General features: G+C 42.3%; 1 protein-coding gene across 1 annotated transcript in view; it reads right to left on the bottom strand.

Annotated features, from left to right (window-relative positions):
• Positions 1-3,687: 3,687 nt before the first annotated feature.
• Positions 3,688-18,451, bottom strand: part of LOC141114110 (thyrotropin-releasing hormone receptor-like) — a 116,696-nt gene continuing 101,932 nt past the window's right edge. The window contains exon 3 of the mRNA XM_073607591.1: positions 3,688-4,337. Coding sequence (XP_073463692.1) covers positions 3,927-4,337 — 411 coding nt within the window. The 3' untranslated portion in view covers positions 3,688-3,926. The remainder of the gene's footprint in view (positions 4,338-18,451) is intronic.

Raw genomic sequence — 18,451 nt, 5'->3', positions numbered from 1 at the left:
AGCACCATGCTTGACTGTAGGCAAGACACACTTGTCTTTGTACTCCTCACCTGGTTGCCGCCACACACACTTGACACCATCTGAACCAAATACGTTTATTTTGGTCTCATCAGACCACAAGACATGGTTCCAGTAATCCATGTCTTTAGTTTGCTTGTCTTCAGCAAACTGTTTGCGGGCTTTCTTGTGCATCATCTTTAGAAGAGGCTTCCTTCTGGGATGACAGCCATGCACACCAATTTGATGCAGTGTGCGGCGTATGGTCTGAGCACTGATAGGCTGACCCCCCACCCCTTCAACCTCTGCATCAATACTGACAGCACTCATACGTCTATTTCCCAAAGACAACATCTGGATATGACGCTGAGCACGTGCACTCAACTTCTTTGGTCGACCACTCTGAGGCCTGTTCTGAGTGGAACCTGTCCTGTTAAACTGCTGTATACTTTTGGACACCGTGCTGCAGCTCAGTTTCAGGATTCTGGCAAACTTCTTATAGCCTATGCCGTCTTTATGTAGAGCAACAATTATTTTTTTCAGATCCTCAGAGAGTTCTTTGCCATGAGGTGCCATGTTGAACTTCCAATGACCAGTATGAGAGAGTGAAAGTGATAACATCAAATTTAACACACTTGCTCCCCATTCACACTTGAGACCTTGTAACACTAACAAGTCATATGACACCGGGGAGGGAAAATGGCTAATTGGGCCCGATTTGGACATTTCCACTTAGGGGTGTACTCACTTTTGTTGCCAGCGATTTAGACATTAATGGCTGTTTGTTGAGTTATTTTGAGGGGACAGCAAATTTACACTGTTATACAAGCTGTACAGTCTCTACGTTACATTGTAGCAAAGTGTAATTTCTTCAGTGTTGTCACATGAAAAGATATATTAAAATATTTACAAAAATGTGAGGGGTGTACTCACTTTTGTGAGATATTGTATATGCATTTTGGTATTAGAACCATCTTGATTAGCCTGATTCTCCCTGCTACTGATATTGGCAATCTTTCCCATATTGTTAGCTTTTTCTTAATTTAATTCTACTAAAGGGTTCACGTTGGCTACAGTATATTCCTTGGGTTGGAGGGTACTTTGTATTTCTAGGCACTTAAATGAATCTACCACTTTAAGAGGCGAATGGGACCTGTCCTCTTCTAGATCTTGTTTTAGAGGGATCAATACAGACTTCTTCCAGTTAATTCTAAAGCCTGAGTAGTCCCCAAAATGATCTATTATTCGCATTGCTTTTCCTAATGTACTCTTTGTATCTTCCATATATAAAATAATGTCGTCTGCTCGTATCCCTACATGTTCTGTCCTTCCTCCAATAGTAATACCCCTATAAAGCCTTGATTGCCTGAATTTCAAAGCAAGAATCTCTATTACCACATCAAACAGATATGGGGATAGGGGACGCCCCTGCCTCGTTTCTCAATGCAATCTAATAGGGGCCGACAATAGTCCATTTACCAGAAGACTTGAACCTGGGGATCCATATAGTATCTTTATCCATTTCCTAAAGACCTCTCCGAATCAAAATTTCCTCAAGGAGATCTGCAAAAATGGCCACTCTACTGAGTATCCAGTGCTGCCAGGGCACTTGACCGAGGAGCAAACTCCCTCAGTTGTATCATTAACTGTGTTCTTCTAATATTTATCAAAGTTGATTTCCCTAGCATGAAGCCTGTCTGGTCATTATGTATAATGGATAATATGATTGTCTTCAGTCTTTCCGCTAAGATTTTTGCCAAAATTTTGTAGTCATTAATTAGTGAGATTGGTCTATATGATGAACACTCATTACCATCTTTTCCTGGTTTTAAAATTAAAACCCACTGAGTAACATTGGGGTTCCCCTAAGCCATCCTCAACTATCCTTCCATGGCTACCATTTTCAATAGGTTGGGAAACCGTCCGTAGGTACTAAATATTCCAGGGCCATGCTACAAGTAAGGCGCCTTCTCCGGAATGAGCTTGTCACCACATGAATTGAAGAGTCAAAGTACAATTCAAGACTTCACATCCAGAAACATATTAAGCTTAACTTTCAAGAAATGTCAAATGTCACTTTTAAATGCATATTTGAGACTCCTATTAGTGACTCTTTCACATACAGTATTTTTTGTATATTCAGTTGTACTGTACTAGAATAATGGCATTCAGGAAAACCTTAATTGTAGTGTATTTCTTCTCTCTGCATCCTGCATTTTTTCTAGAGAGTACCATTACAGACTGCACAGCACCACTTAGGGTTTAAATTTAGCAATGTAATATGACCAGAAAGCAAATTTTTACCAGTTGGTGCTCAGTCCACCCTATATTGCAAACAACACCAGGAAGGGAGGTAAAATGGTGTTTGGTGGGGTTGTGGGAGGTGGGAACACCACTATAGGATGGATGTATATATGTTTCTTTACCGGTCCACCGCTTCCAAATCCAATTCAAATGTGTGCCTGAAAATGGCTCTTATGATGTAAATTTTTGAACCTGTTGGTCAGTTATATTACAATAAAGTCAGCACTGGCAGTTTGATACATGAGACCCAATCATACAGAAGAATTACATTTTTGTATTAGCAGATCGCTGCTTCTAGGTTCAGTATGCGAGCAGGGTGGGAACTATGATCTCTTATTGACTCCCTTTTGCCTGGGCAGCCAGTCATGGCCTCTGCCTGCTCACACACTGCACCCTCTGTCGTAATTTTAGACCTGAAAGCAATAATCAGTTGGGAAGCTGAAGCAGGATTAAGCTCCTGGAGGTAGCTGTTGATGTATCTAGACTCTGGATCCACTTTTAAACCTACGCTAGCCAATTATGCTTCACATCTGGAGTGAAGATCACAATTCTGGGCATGAAGAACCTTAAAAAACTGTAAAATGCAAGCTTGTCTGCGAAGTTCATCCTTCATTATAGACTGGTTTAACCAAGACTGATATTGTGAGATTTGAGTGAGCAATGGTGTTTTGAAGCAACTACCGGCATCTTATATGTTTGACCCGGCTGACCAAACCTCCTTGTGGGACATTGACTCTCCACCTGCTATCTGCTTCTCCCAAATGTTTGTAGCTCTACATTACTTCAACACCATCAGGAATCCATCCTACTAATGCTTGGTTTATAATAGCTGCAGCAATTGCATCAAACTGGGGATTCAAAAGGTGCAATATCATTACTGGGACCCATGGGAACACAACTTAACTTGCCCATGCAAAACTGAAATATCAATTGTGGTTAGAGCTGAACTTTAAATACATATAAGCACTTGAAGTGATACCCTGTCAATAAAAAACACATTAAAGAACAGGCGGAACAGGTAGAAATTTGGCACAACCAAATAGTTATAAGCTCATCTGTTGATATTTACAATTCTTATCATTTAAAGTGGACTTGTCGCTTAGGCAGCCATTTTTTTATTAATTTTATCATTTGGCATGCAGCTTATCAGTTCTCTGGGAGCTGCTTACATTGTTGGGACTCATAATTAAATATTGTTAATATCAGTGAATAAGATTGCATTTTATATTCTGTGTCCAAAAATGGATAGATCAAACAACACAGTTTTTTCCACTCACTGTGATTAAATTAGGCCCAAAGTAAATGAAACCTCACAAGTTCATAAAGTGGGACTACAGACATTTTTTTTTCGTCGGATCTAGGGGGGAAGATTTAGATTTTTTTTTGTTCTCTTTCTATTTTGCAATCTATTCAGAACATCCCAGAAGATTAAAAAGATGGAATTCTTTCCTTGGAATTTTAAAGGGTAAGAGGAGTTCCCAATACATGAAAAACAGATTCAAATTTGTTGCAGTTAGGAAAATGACAGCTGCCACCTTGAAAGACAGGTCCACTTTAACTTTACAACACTGCTTTCAAAATATGGTGGTGAAAATACTCATAATCATATACAGTTACAGATATTATTATGCCACACTGTAGGAGTTGGTAGTATCTATGCACTTCTCTGTAAAGTTAACTTTTTTAGTCGGAAAGCCATTGAGTTCCTCCTGGATGGTGAGGTCATGGTCAGGACTGTCGTGCGAACAGTCTTTCATGACACTGTAGTAGACAGGGACATTGTATTTGGTGGCCTTTTCTGTCCTTTTCGGGTCACATTTGCAGAGGTTCTTGAAGGCTGCTCTAAACTTCTGAGACATGAGGTTGTAAATGATGGGGTTGATGGCACTGTTTAGGTAGATGCACAATCGACAGAAGAGCAAGAACCAGACATTGAGATAGGCCGGATCCATGAAGGAATTCACCACCACCAAGGTACGGTAGGGCATCCAAAGGAGGGCAAACAAGATGACCACAACTGCCAGCATCTTGGTGACCTGCCAGACAAATAAATAGTCAAGCTTAGTAAAAAGGCATCATTGACAATAATGACTCCAATAAATATATCTAAATCATTGAACATACAAGCTTTGAGAGTATTCCCCATTCCAAGTGTTCAATAAAAAACCATGTGGCCCGCTTCTTTCTTTTCATCATATCAAAATGATTACCATTGTCAATCCTCTGGGAGAAATATCTAAAGACCTGATTAGATAACGGCTGAGCAGACTTAGAACCCATTGTAATTAATTCAGACAGATTCAGGCTACATAAAGACAGGCACATAGGGAATTCACACTCTCTATCAATAGTCTTTAAAACAAGAAACTAATTTGTAGATTTTGAGTTACTATAGCAAGATTACCCTAAAGCGACTCTGTTCTCGGGTTAAAGTCTTTGTTTTTTTCTTTCAAAAGCAAAACCTGTTTATGCCCACTTATACCATCACCTATTCTGTTCCAGAGCTATGGCGGTATGAAAAATCTTCCCATTTCACTTCCAGGAAGGCTGGATTCTAGGATCCATTGTAGTTCCTTCCACTGACCCATCCATCAGTACCATGTACTGTAGCTATGTATAGGCTAATGGGATGAACCAGAACATGCAGAGGGTGATAGCCATTCAATGCACCCAAAAATGTGTCACAATTAACAGGGAGGCAATATCAGAGATACAGGTGGTGGAAAAATTAGTATAAGCATTTTTCTTCTGCCTGGTCCTGCTTTTTTAAAAAAAAGTTACTTTAGTTACGTTGATGAGACTTTCACTTGTGCATATATAAAGGAGTAAGTAGAGCCTGCCAATGTAATGAGCAAACACGGCTTTCATTGTGTGTGTGTGTGTATATATATATAGAGAGAGAGAGAGAGAGAGAGAGAGAGAAAGAGAGAAGGAGTGTAAGGGATCAGAGGAGTGAACAGCCGGCTCAGAGACAGTCCGATAAAAATAAAAGTAGCTTTATTCAGCAAAAGGTAAGTCGAAAAAAAGAAACGACACCCCAGCAGGTACACAATCCAGCAAAGGATCTTTTTATACAGCGTGCTGCTGTGTCTCTCACTCCTAGTCAAACCGCTCTCCCTTTGCCACTTAACGCCCAGATGGCAATAAGCAGTTCTGAAGGGTAAGTACCTGCCCTCCTCAAATAACCCCTTCTTAACCCTGCCCCAGGCTGAATCTCTACAATATATATATATATATATATATATATATATATATATATATATATATATATATATATATATATATACTATGCTCACTTAATTATGGACTATAGTACAGGATTACAAACTACACTTAAACTGATACTAAACACACACTGTTTCATTGACACTGTCCCTTCTATTTCTGTATGTCGATGATGGCACTGTAATTATTTTAATTTAAAAAAATGTAGGTACCTTTTTTCTAATTGATATACAGCTGTCACATGACCCAGCTCTCTCCCAGCCTGTCTGCAGGGAAACATAAGCAGGAGGAGCTTCTAGTCATTTGCTTCTTTTGGAATACAGAGTAAAAATAAAAAAAATAATATCAATAAACTATTCTAAATTGTCATAGAAATGTATATTTGAAATTGAATCTTTATTATTTTTAATGATAACATGGTGTGGGCGGATTTCTGCCAGTCACAGGCAGAAATGTCTTAGAATAAAAGGGAGGTGAAGCCACCATTAATCTACATGTAATATTACACCCCCATTGTGTTAGATAGTGTGCATGGAGGAGGAGTTTGGGATATCAACTGATGATGCCATTGGTTGTTAGGACGCCGGCAGCTAGAAGGTTGTAATGGTGTACAATGAAAGCCTGAGGTTTTTTGCAACTAAAAGGCAGCCTTCATCCACACGCTGGCTTGTATACAATTTTTGGACAATTTTTTTGCCTAAAGGAACAAGGACAAAAACAAATGAGGAAGGGGTAAAACTTCAGACAACGTATCAATTCCTTTCTATGCCTTCCTGTCCCAGTGACATCCACTCCTCCTATTTTTTGTACTGTGTCACCAAGATCAGAAAGCAGGGAAAAATCTCCCCAATAGGGACACAGAAATAAATGAAATCCTGACAGAATTTGTAACTGTTCTCAGTTGCTAGTGGCAAGTCCTACTGTAATAACCCTATTTTTAGAATGCTAATTATAAAGCAGTAAAAATACATAAGTTTTCAATGCAATGCAGAATACACAAATAAAACCCAAGATGAAGGCTGCAGTTGCTGGTAGTTTTCGGGGAATTACTTTACTGTTTTTGAACATATATAAAAAAACACATAAAACATTCATAAATGACATAAAACATTCCATAACACTTTAATCCTGGCTGGTAGCGAAGCTATTAGAATTTCTTTGCAAAATCCAGCAATCCTTATCTTTGGTAATTTCACAAGTTTAATATTGCGCTGTGTTAAAATTATTTTCTTGTGTAGTGTCTCTTCACTTTGAACATGCGCTATGAGAAATAATTGGCTGGTATGTGATTTAAATACAGCTGTGCTTCTGTACTGGAACATCAAAAAATGAAGTTAATCAATGGACATTTACCATAGCAGTATAGAAACCCAGTGTCTCCTCCCTTATAATTTTTTACAAGATGCCATTTCCTTGAAGTTCTAAAGGAAAGACAGTCATACCACATGATATTAAAGGTGCCTAGAGGCATTGGCTAATGTTTGCTTGATCCTGGTGATTGCAGTCAGATTGGCAAAAGTTGCCATGTTTGTAAGACTCCCAAGACCCTAAAAAATTAGTACGTTTGTAGGACCACCATAAGCCAGGAAAGTTTGTACATTTGTTGGTCTTCCATGACCCTGAAAAGTTTATATGGTTGTAGGACCAACACGACCCTGAAAAGTTTGTATGGTTGTAGGACCAACATAACCCTGAAAAGTTTATCTGGTTTTATGACCAACATGACCCTGAGAAATGTATATGTTTGTAGGACTGCCATAAGCCAGGAAAGTTTGTACATTTATTGGTCTTCTATGACCCTGAAAAGATTATCTGGTTGTAGGACCAGCATAACCCTGAAAAGTTTTTAAGGTTGTATGAACAACATAACTCTTAAAAGTTTGTATGTTTGTAGGATCACCATCACCCTGGAAAGTTTGTAAATTTGGTGGACCCCAGTGACTTTGGAAGGTTGGTATGTTTGTAGGACTTCCATGACCCTTAAAAGTTAATATTTCTGTAGGACCACAATCACCCTGAAAGTTTTGTACAGTATGTTTGTAGGACCCCAATGACTCTGGAAGATATGTATGTTTTTAGGACCACCACGACTCTAGAAAGTTTGTATGTTTTGCAGGACTTCCATGACCCTTGAAAGTTTGTACATTTGCAGGCCCACTGTGACTTTTGAAAGTTTGTATGTCTGCAGGACCCCCATGATTTTGGAAGGTTTGTACGTTTTTGTACATTTTTAAGACCGATATGACCCTAGAAGGTTTGTAGATTTGTGGGTCCACCATGGTTCTTTAAAGTCGTACATTTGTATGCCCCACATAACACTGGCTGATGCTCCCTGAACAAGCCTGAAATTTGATAGGCCAGGCTGAAGTTTCTTGGACGATCACTACTGTGTTCCTCAACACTTTTATCCCAAAGAACACATCTTATGTCTAATCAAAGCATCTACTCATCCTTTAAGGCCCACATCACATCACATCACATCTGAGCAGAGAGATTTTTAGGCATTTTTATTTGAGAGCATTTTTAAGTGTATCACAAGCGTTTTTTTCATGTGTATTCAAATGTTTTTTTTTATTTTAGCCAATAGAAAGCACTAGGGGGAGGAGATTAGGGGTGGAGAACTGCTGTTGAGCATGTTGAGCCTTTTTCAGGCGTTCCCAGTGATGTCTATGGGGCTAATCTGCCTCTAACCTGCCTAAAAGTATCTCATGGACTATTTAGAAAGACAGGTGTTTTGCTACAGATGACAAAACGCTCAGCTGTGAACAGGGCCTAAAAGCTAAAGGTCTGGCCAAATGTAAAGCAACATTGAAGATGAATACATTTTTTAAAGATTGTGGACATGCAGTTTTATTGCTGGCATTATGTTGAAATATAGATAGATAGATAGATAGATAGATAGATAGATAGATAGATAGATAGATAGATAGATAGATAGACTGTATATATACAGTATCTCACAAAAGTGAGTACACCCCTCACATTTTTGGATTTTTTTATTCTATCTTTTCATGTGACAACACTGAAGAAATGACACTTTGCTACAATGTAAAGTAGTGAGTGTACAGCTTGTATAATAGTGTAAATTTGCTGTTCACTCAAAATAACTCAACACACAGCCATTAATGTCTAAACCGCTGGCAACAAAAGTGAGTACACCCCTAAGTGAAAATGCCCAAATTGGGCCCAATTAGCCATTTTCCCTGTAAAAGTGGAAAATACCATGCTGTCATCTGAAAAAAGATTGACTCAGCAGACGGCACAGCAAAAGACTATTGCAATTTAAGATAATGGGTACAAGTGCAGCGCTATGTGAAAACGGTCATGTGAGATAAGGCTGTGTGGTGGCAAAAAAGTAAAAAATATATTTAAGAGTGAAAAAATGTATGAACATAAACTTTATATACTCCTAATAAACGTGCAAATATATGTATATATGTATGTAAGTATATGTATATATATACTTAAAAAAGTCCACAACGTGGAATAGTCCACGGGTGGCAGCTGGAATATGCTACGGATCCTGATAAGTGGATAGCCTCCTTAGGACATCAGTGGAAAAGCAATTGTGAAAAGTGAATGATAGACGCAAAACCATCACCAACATATGGAAGGCTTACCAGAGCTACTGGACTCAACAAGGCATATGCCTACTGAGTCATCAGGGCTTGTGGTGAAACCGCACCAATACAACAGACATCGACGTCTGCAACTAATGGCACCAATGGATGATGGTCACACTGTCATTCAAATGGCTCCCAACAAAGAAGGAAAACTCAGAGGGGGGTAGATCAATTCTTTCCCGCTCACAAGATGTGGCCAGAAATGAAACAAAAGTTCCACATAGCGTAAATCCACATAACAATGGATATTTGTTAAGAAAAGAGGAACACTCCATGGACATCCTCCCGAGCAGGCGCAGTCTGCGGGTCGCACGCGGTGTGCTCTGTGATCGCCGAGTCTATGAGACTCGGCTGATCACAGGACCGAGTAAGGGGTCGATCCCGGCCCCTTACCACGTGATCAGATGTCAGCCAATGACGGCTGATCACGTGATGTAAGCAGAAGCTCGGTAATCTGTATTTTTTTTTTCTTCACGCTGTCAGCATGAGGGGAAAAAAAAGCCGATCACTGGCTTCTGTCAGAGGGACATCAGTCCCTCGCTCAGAAAGCTGCGGCTGTGCCCACCAGTGTCACCTGCCAGTGCCCACTGTGCCACCTACCAGTTCCACCTATCAGTACCCATGAGTGCCACCTACCAGTGCCCACAGTGCCACCTACCAGTGCCCACAGTGCCACCCATCAATGCCCACCAGTGCTGCCAATCAATGCCCAGCAGTGTCTAATAATCAGTGCCACAGATCAGTGCTGCCTATCAGTGTCACCTACAAGTGCCCATCAGTGCCACCCCATCAGTGCCCATCAGTGCCACCTATCAGTGCCGCTTATCAGTGCCACCTATCAGTGCTGCTTATCAGTGCCACCTATCAGTGCCCTTCAGTGCCAACCATCAGTGCCACCCATCGGTGCCACCTCTCAGTGCCACCTATCAGTGGTGCCTCATCAGTGCCACCTTATCAGTGCCTATCAGTGCCGCCCATCAGTGCCCATCAGCGCAGCCTATTAGTGCCCATCAGTGCAGCCTCATCAGCGCACATCAGTGAAGGATAAAAATTACATGTTTTCAAAATTGTATAACAAACCATGAAACAGTTTTGTTTTTTTTTCAAAATTTCGGTCCCTTTTTGTTTTGTTTAGCAAAAAATAAAAAAAACCCAGCAGTAATTAAATACCACCAAAAGAAAGCTCTATCTGTGTGAAAAAAATGATAAAAATTTCATTTGGGTAAACTGTAGCATGCCTGCGCAATTGTCATTCAAAGAGTGACAGCGCTGAAAGCTGAAAATTGGTCTGGGCAGAAAGGGGGTTTAAGTGTCCGGTAAGCCAGTGGTTAAAAGGGCTGTGACACCTGGAGCTGATAGGCGGGGCTTCTAAACCTTGCCGCATTGTGATTGGCGGCGAAATGCTGACATCATTGGTGACAGGTCTTTCACATGGTTCCGGGGGGGCACTAATGGAGCACGCCCCAGAATAGGACAGCAATACATATATGTGTCAGCTGCGTGTTAAGGCCCACCTGCTCTACCACCGCATATATGCCTACGCTGTTGTAAAGGGGTTAATAACGCATGTATAATTCCTGAAAACAAACACAGAAAGATGATGCTGAAGACAGGGTCTGCTCGCAATCAAGGGAGGAGTACTAAAGGATTTTTATTTCTGAATGATGGACTAATGCGTTAAAAAAAAAAAAGAAAATATCAGGAGACTACAACAAAGACAAAAATGCAGACGAATATCAGCAGGGGCCTCAAAGTGGAAGTAGGCGTCTAAATCTATATAATGATTCTTTTTCATTAAAGTAGATTCATTTGTCAGAGCTCCTCATTGTCACCAAGGGAATGTTTCCCCCTGCCCAGTGTCCCGTTGTCACGCTTTTCTTTCCTGCGTAGCATCCACAATGTCCCCGACTACTCCTCACTTTTGTCACACACCAATACCGTGTCCCCCCTGTGATCTGCAGACGGTTCCAGGCAGTGGGTAATCAGCTCAGCCTACCTTTCCACTTTCACTAATATGTTTTCACGTTGTTTTTCAAAGTGAAGATATAAGAAAAGCCGGCGCTGTAATTTTCTGCTGGGCGCGGTGGTGGATATAGCTGAAGATGAGTCATTCGCCAATGTATTTCAGCAATACAATGTATTCACAGGTATGAGAGATTCTTCGGTTAATGTATGGAAAGTCATTAGACCGGTGCACAGGAACATCTGGCACAGAGCGCCAGAAAAACATTCCCCAGGTGCCATGTGGATTGAACAGTTGGCATAGGTTTCTTTTTAGGTATCTATCAGAAAATGGAGCGTAGCACTTTAAAAGACTTGGCATTTTTAAAAAAAAATATTTCATCATTTTTATGTTTATTTTTTTTTTATCTTTTACTTTCCTTTTTCAATTGTTTGCTTTTTAATGGTTGTGTTATGATGGGGAGATTTCCCTTCACTTCCTGTTCCAGCAACACAGAAGAAATCTCTCCCAAGTGAGGGGACGTCCTCTCTTAGACAGCTGTCACCGGAACCAATGTCCCCACTGGAACTGATGTCATGTCTGTTCTTTAAAAAGTTGGACTTCCCATTACTTTCTGTCCGGATAACCACTGTTAATCTTCTCAGTGGGACAGTGGGAGACAGCAATAAAATCCTGGAGACACAACTAGTTCATGACCATATGCCAAAAATGTACCCTGGCATCTCCTCGCTCTCTTTCTGGGGATGTGGGCGGGAGGGAACGATGTACCACACGTGGTGGACTTGCCCTAAGGTTAGATGGTTCTGGATACAAGCTCACCCCCTGATCCATACGATGACCATGATTAATCCCATTAAAAACCCCAGAGTGGTGCTGCTTAACGAACCCATAGAAGGGGTTCACAGATCTACATACACATTGATATACACTAGATTGTCAAAAGTATTGGGACACCTGCCTTTACACGCACATGAACTTTAATAGCATCCCAGCCTTAGTCCGTAGGGTTCAATATTGCGTTGGCCCACCCTTTGCAGCTTTGACAGCTTCAACTCCTCTGGGAAGGCTGTCCACAAGGTTTAGGAGTGTATCTATGTGAATGTTTGACCATTCTTCCAGAAGCGCATTTGTGAGTTTAGGCACTGATGTTGGATAAGAAGGCCTGGCTCGCAGTCTTTGCTCTAATTCATCCCAAAGGTGTTCTATCAGGTTGAGGTCAGGACTGTATGTAGGACAGTCAAGTTTTCCCACCCCAAACTCGTTCATCCATGTCTTTATGGACCTTGATTTGTGCACTTGTGCGCAGTCATGTTGGAACAAGAAGGGGCCATCCCCAAACTGTTCCCACAAATTGCGAACATGAAATTGTCCAAAATGTCTTGGTATGCTGCCCCTTTAAGAGTTTCCTTCACTGGAACTAAGGGGCCAAGCCCAACCCCTGAAACACAACCCCACACCATAATCCCCCCTCCATCAAATGATTTAGACCAGTGCACATAGTAAGGTCCATAAAGACCTGGATAAGGGAGTTTGGGGTGGAAGAACTTGACTGGCCTGCACAGAGTCCTGACCTCAACCCAATAGAACACCTTTCAGATGAATTAGAGCCGAGACTGCGAGCCAGGCCTTCTTGTCCAACATCAGTGCCTGACCTCACAAATGCACTTCTGGAAGAATGGTCAAACATTCCCATAGACACACTCCTAAACCTTGTGGACTGCCTTCCCAGAAGAGTTGAAGCTGTTATAGCTGCAAAGGGTGGGCCACCCCAATATTGAACCCTACAGACTAAGACTGGGATGCCATTAAAGTTCATGTGTGTGTAAAGGCAGGTATCCCAATACTTTTGACAGTATAGTGTATTTTGTGTTCCTAGCGGCTAAATTCGCCATTGTAACCACTTGGAAAATCCCAGTAGTGGATTTAATTTTGATGAAACGCAAACTTTTGTGGATAATGATCGATGAAAACATGGTAAGCATATTACGTGACACTTCTAGAGGGTTTGAGTGGATTTGGAAACTGTGGATTAGCTATATACTGTATAATTCCCTTCCTAAACAGTTTTTGTTAGAGCTGGTGTCTCTTCTGGTCCTACTTTTCCTTGTCCCTCTCTTTTTTCCTATCCCTTTGATGTGACAACAATTCCTTAATATTCATGAAGGGTTGTGTTGGTTCTGTTCCTGTCATCCTTCATAGCTGAATGGAGAAGATATCTGGCTCCAGCTTATCTGATCCATGCCTTTTTAGATTCAGGTCACCGTTCCTTAGTATTTATTTAATCATCTCCGGTTGATTTTTGATGGCCTATTTGAACCCTTATAAGTTTGCTGTATCTACTATGGTCACAACTGTTTTTTCCATTGTGTCTCGCCTGCGTTGCGAGATTTACCTAAATTTACCATCAAAGGTCTACGACTGTATTGTTATGCCGTTTTACTTAAAACTTTAATAAGAACATTGAAATAGAAAATCCTGGAGAAAGCAGAATGAAGAGTGACACTCAAAGCTAAGAATCCAGGACTCCAGGCAGGCTCGGTATTCAATAATGCATCCTTACATGGATTGTTTTTTTCTATGAACACAAAGCAGTGTACAGCTAGGTACACACTGTCTGAAAATCGGCTGGTACAGCAGTCTGTCTGACGGAACCTGGTATAACAACCATAGGTGTGCGCAGCCTATTGCATTAGGGTGTGCACCCCAAAGCTCAAACACACATGAACACCACCTGCTGGCGCTTGTGGCTGGAGGCAGTTGATTGGGAGCATATTACGATACACCCTAAATACGGGTGTAACGTGTTCCTAAAGTTGAACCTAGATTTTAATATAATGGGGCATTTACAATGGCCACTGGCACCCCCAACCACCCACCTGGTGCTGCTCCTGGATAATGCAAATGCACATGGGGTGATTAGGGTGTGCCTAGGCACACCCAGCACACCCTGTGCACACGCCTATGATAACAACTGTCTTTTGTCAAAAGGGAACCGCTGGAAAACCAGCATCTGCCAATGGCTACAAGCGCTGATCAGTGTATTCTGGTAGTCGGCTAAGTCCTCCCATAAGAATACAATAGCACAACCGAGCAGCTCACCACTCTAACATCGCTTGTGTTGGTACGGCGATCTGTTTGTTCTTTTTTTTTCGTTCAGCCCAGCGGGTTGCAGTTTGTACTGGGCTTAAAGCTTTGAATTTGACTTGGTATCAGCCTTTTGCCCTTCCTTGGACAGCCAAGCTCACACTGGGGGAGAGAGAAGCAGCAAAAGGAGCCAATCTGATGTGTTGCAATACAAGAAACATGCAAATAGGAAGAGGGAGCAGAGTGACAAACGTTCTTTAGTATCCTTAGCAGGGGCGGACTGGTAACTCATGGGGCCCCCGGGCAATAGGAGATTATGGGGCCCCCAGGCAATCAGAGATTATGGGGCCACACAGTATACACACACACAGTATACAATCACACAGTATACACATACATGTACACACAGTGTACACAGACAGATGTAAAAAAAACACAGATTTATATATATACTGTCCCTGGTTTTACTGAGGCTGGCAACCCTGATGGGGCCCCCTAGTGGCCCAGGGCCCTCGGGCAGTGCCCGAGTGGCTCAATGGTCAGTCCGCCCCTGATCCTTAGTATCCCAGAAGAATTCAGGAATTGAATTGTAATGTCATTCTTGCCTAAGTGAGAATGATAGTGGGGTGGATCCAGTAGGGAAAAAAGAAAAAAAGTAATTAAAAAAAAATAATGAATGCTAAGCTTTTGCTAAAAAGGCTGGGGGGATTGATTTGAACACGAAAGTCTGTTTTACAAATATGACTCAAAAATAACTACCGTATTTATTAGAAAAATAATGTTGTTTCTCTATGACCATTCATCTCTTTCCATTTAAATGGAAATTGAATCACTATTGAAGCAGAAAACATCAATGTATTTGATTTACACAATAACAGGAGATGCAATATTGACATTTTATTTGGTTCAGGGTGACCTCTGACAACAGAACCCAAATGAGCTAATATAACGAGCTTCTAAAGTAAGGCAAACAATTAGACCAGCTCTGGACTTTTCTATAGTATAATCTCATGGTATAGAACAGCCAATCAATGGTGCTTCCTCTGGTGATTGAGGCAAGCTCAACATGGCATGCAATGAAAGCATTCATTTTTTGGTAAAACATTTTATAAACCAAAACCACTAAAAGAGGCACTAGCTTATACAGAGCTCTCTGGGTTTTCAATAAGACAGAAGCTGTTGACAAGCGAGCAGACTGTCATGGAAGTAGTTGTATTAAACAGTATTTTGCACAGTCAACACAAATGCTAAAAAAAAAAAATAGTTTGTGAACTTGTAGATTTAAATAAATAAATAAAGTTAACCAAAAAAACTATTTTTGTTTCCAAGGCAAGGCATATATCAGTGATGTAAAAATACCATTAGTTCTGTGCCATCTGAACAATTAAAGCATACCTAAAGCCAAAACATATTTCTTTCGTTTTTGGATCGAATGTGGAAATGTCAAGTTTTTAATGCTGTCTTTATCCCCATTGGGGAGATTCCCACATCTATTTGTTCTGGTGACTATTGTCAGTGTCACTAGGAAAGGTAGGGATGCAATATCCAACATTTTAATTTGAGGAAATCTTCCACTGGGGGGCACCTGCTCTAGTGACGATTGTCATTGAAAGTATTTTCCTTTACCTCCTTCCACCGTGTGTGCCTACATATGGATTAGTTATGATATGACAATTCTTGGGGGATTAGGCTTTGAATCCAACCTAAGTGCTCACAGCTTCCACAGAAGTATTCACACAGTATATGAGAGGTCTTCAAAAAGTTTAAAAGTTTCTGTATATATATATATATATATATATATATATATATATATATATATATATACAGTATATATTGTAGCAGAGCATCCCAGAGAGAGCTGTGAAAACTCCTGCTCGGGGTTTATATGTCTCCTAGGCTCCTCTCATACACGTTCAGGGATCACTGATCAATGGTCTTGGTCCTCTCCCCTGGGCTAATTTAAACTCACCTGAGACAGGCAGCCAGTGCTCTTGGCCTGGGAACCTCGGAAAATTTCTGTCTAGAGAGTAACAGCTTGGTAAAAGCTATTAAGCTGTGAATGTGAAAGCTGACAAGCTGTAGGCTTGCTCAGCCTGGTAGTTAGGACCTGTAAATATTGTATAGTTAGTGCCGAGACATGGCTAGGTTTTTGTTTGGCTATTTTTTGCTCCTATTCGTTTTTGGAACACTGTACAGCACCTGTATATAGACTTGTACATATCACAAATAAACACCACACTGTTTGTCACTACCTCACTGGATTTGGAATCTGTGCCTGAAAGACTGCTTATCCCAGGGAGCTTCGTACCTGCTACCTGTCCCCCAGGTTACATATGGTGGAGGATGCGACCAGCAGTAGTAAGTTACTACTTAAAGGGCCAGTACCTAAAGTGACTAAACATGGAGGAAATCCTCAAACAAATGGTGTTATCCAACACTGTACAACAGCAAACTAACGCTATTATACAGGAGCAATTGCAGAGGCATACTTGCCAACAGTCCTGATTTTCCCGGGACAATCCCGATTTTGGGACCCTTGTCCCAATCTGAGCTCATCCCGATTAAATTCCCAGGATTTTGCTTTTTGTCCTGGGAAAATTGGGAATGTTATAGCAAAAATAGCCAGCGGGCTACATGAAGATGGGACTAATCCCCTTGTGTTCAGTGGAGAGGGGAGGCCCCTCCCCTTTCCACTGAACACACGAGAAACCAGGTGTTGTAAAAAAATCTCTCAACCTATGCAGAAGATCGCGGTGCAGCTCCTTCACTCATACAGCTGTTGGCGGGGCTTTACCGCGCATGCGCGACTCCTCTGCCCTTAATCGTGCATGCGCGAGAGCTATCCGCAGTCTATGAAAATGATGGTCTCGAGCGGGCGGGTGGGTGGAGGCGGAGCCAGAGAGATGGTTAGAACGTCAGCACCAGCAATAGCCCCGCCCACCCCACCCCACTAACCATGTCCATGGTCGAGAAAAATTATGGACTTGAGCAGGCGGGCAGAGGCGGAGAGTTGGTGGGAGGGGCTGCGTTTGATGGGCAAAGTGGCAGATGGGCACATTGGCAGCCTTTGATGGGCAAAGTGGCAGATGGGCACAGTGGCTGCGTTTGATGGGCACAGTGGCAGATGGGCACAGTGGATGCATTTTAAGGGCACAGTGGTTGCGTTTGATGGGCACAGTGGCTGCGTTTGATGGACAAAGTGGCAGATGGACACAGTGGATGCGTTTTATGGCAGAACAATGTCCATAGACAGTGCTATGCATGGGGGGCCCGCCCCCCTCTCCAAGCTCCGCTCTATCTCCCCCTCACACCAACTTTCCGCCTCTGCCCACCCGATCAAGTCCATCCTTTTTCTCGACCATGGACATGGTTGGTGGGGTGGGTGGGGCTGGTGCTGACGTTCTAACCATCTCTCCGCCTACGCCCGCCCGTTCGAGACCATAATTTTCCTCGATAGCTCCTGCGCATGCGCGATTAAGGGCAGTGAAGTCGCGCATTCGCGGTAAAGCCTTGCCAACAGCTGTATGAGTGACGGAGCTGCACCGGAAGTGACGCAGTCGAGCTTCTGCATAGGTCAAGAGATTTTTTACAACACCGGCTCTGCTGCTGGGGATGGACGCTGATGTGAGGAGGACTCCGCTGATGGGGACACCAGATGTAAGGAGGACTGATGGGGACACCACGGGCATGTAAGGAGGACTGATGGGGACACCAGATGTAAGAAGGACTGATGGGGACACCACATGTAAAGAGGACTGATGGGGACACCACATGTAAGGAGGACTGATGGGAACACCACATGTAAGGAGGACTAATGGGGACACCACATATAAGGAGGACTGATGGGGACACCATATGTAAGAAGGACTCTGCTGATGGGTACACCATATGTAAGGAGGACTCTGCTGATGGGGACACAGATGTAAGGTGGGCTCTGCTGATGGGGACACCAGATGTAAGGAGGGGCTCCACTGATGGGGACACCAGATGTAAGGAGGGCTCTGCTGATGGGGACACCAGATGTAAGGAGGGGCTTTGCTGATGGGGACACAGATGTAAGGAGGACTCTGCTGCTGGGAACACAGATGTAAGGAGGGGCTCCGCTGCTGGGGACACAGATGTGAGGAAGGCTCTGCTGATGGGGGCACCTGATGTAAGCACGGACTCTGCTGGGGACACCTGATGTAAGGACAGACTCTGCTGGGGGCACCTGATGTAAGGACGGATTCCGCTGGGGGCACGTGATGTAAGGACG

Source organism: Aquarana catesbeiana, linkage group LG12, assembly GCF_042186555.1.
Source record: "Aquarana catesbeiana isolate 2022-GZ linkage group LG12, ASM4218655v1, whole genome shotgun sequence".
Taxonomy (NCBI): Eukaryota; Metazoa; Chordata; class Amphibia; order Anura; family Ranidae; genus Aquarana; species Aquarana catesbeiana.
This window is presented reverse-complemented; position numbering and strand designations above follow the sequence as displayed.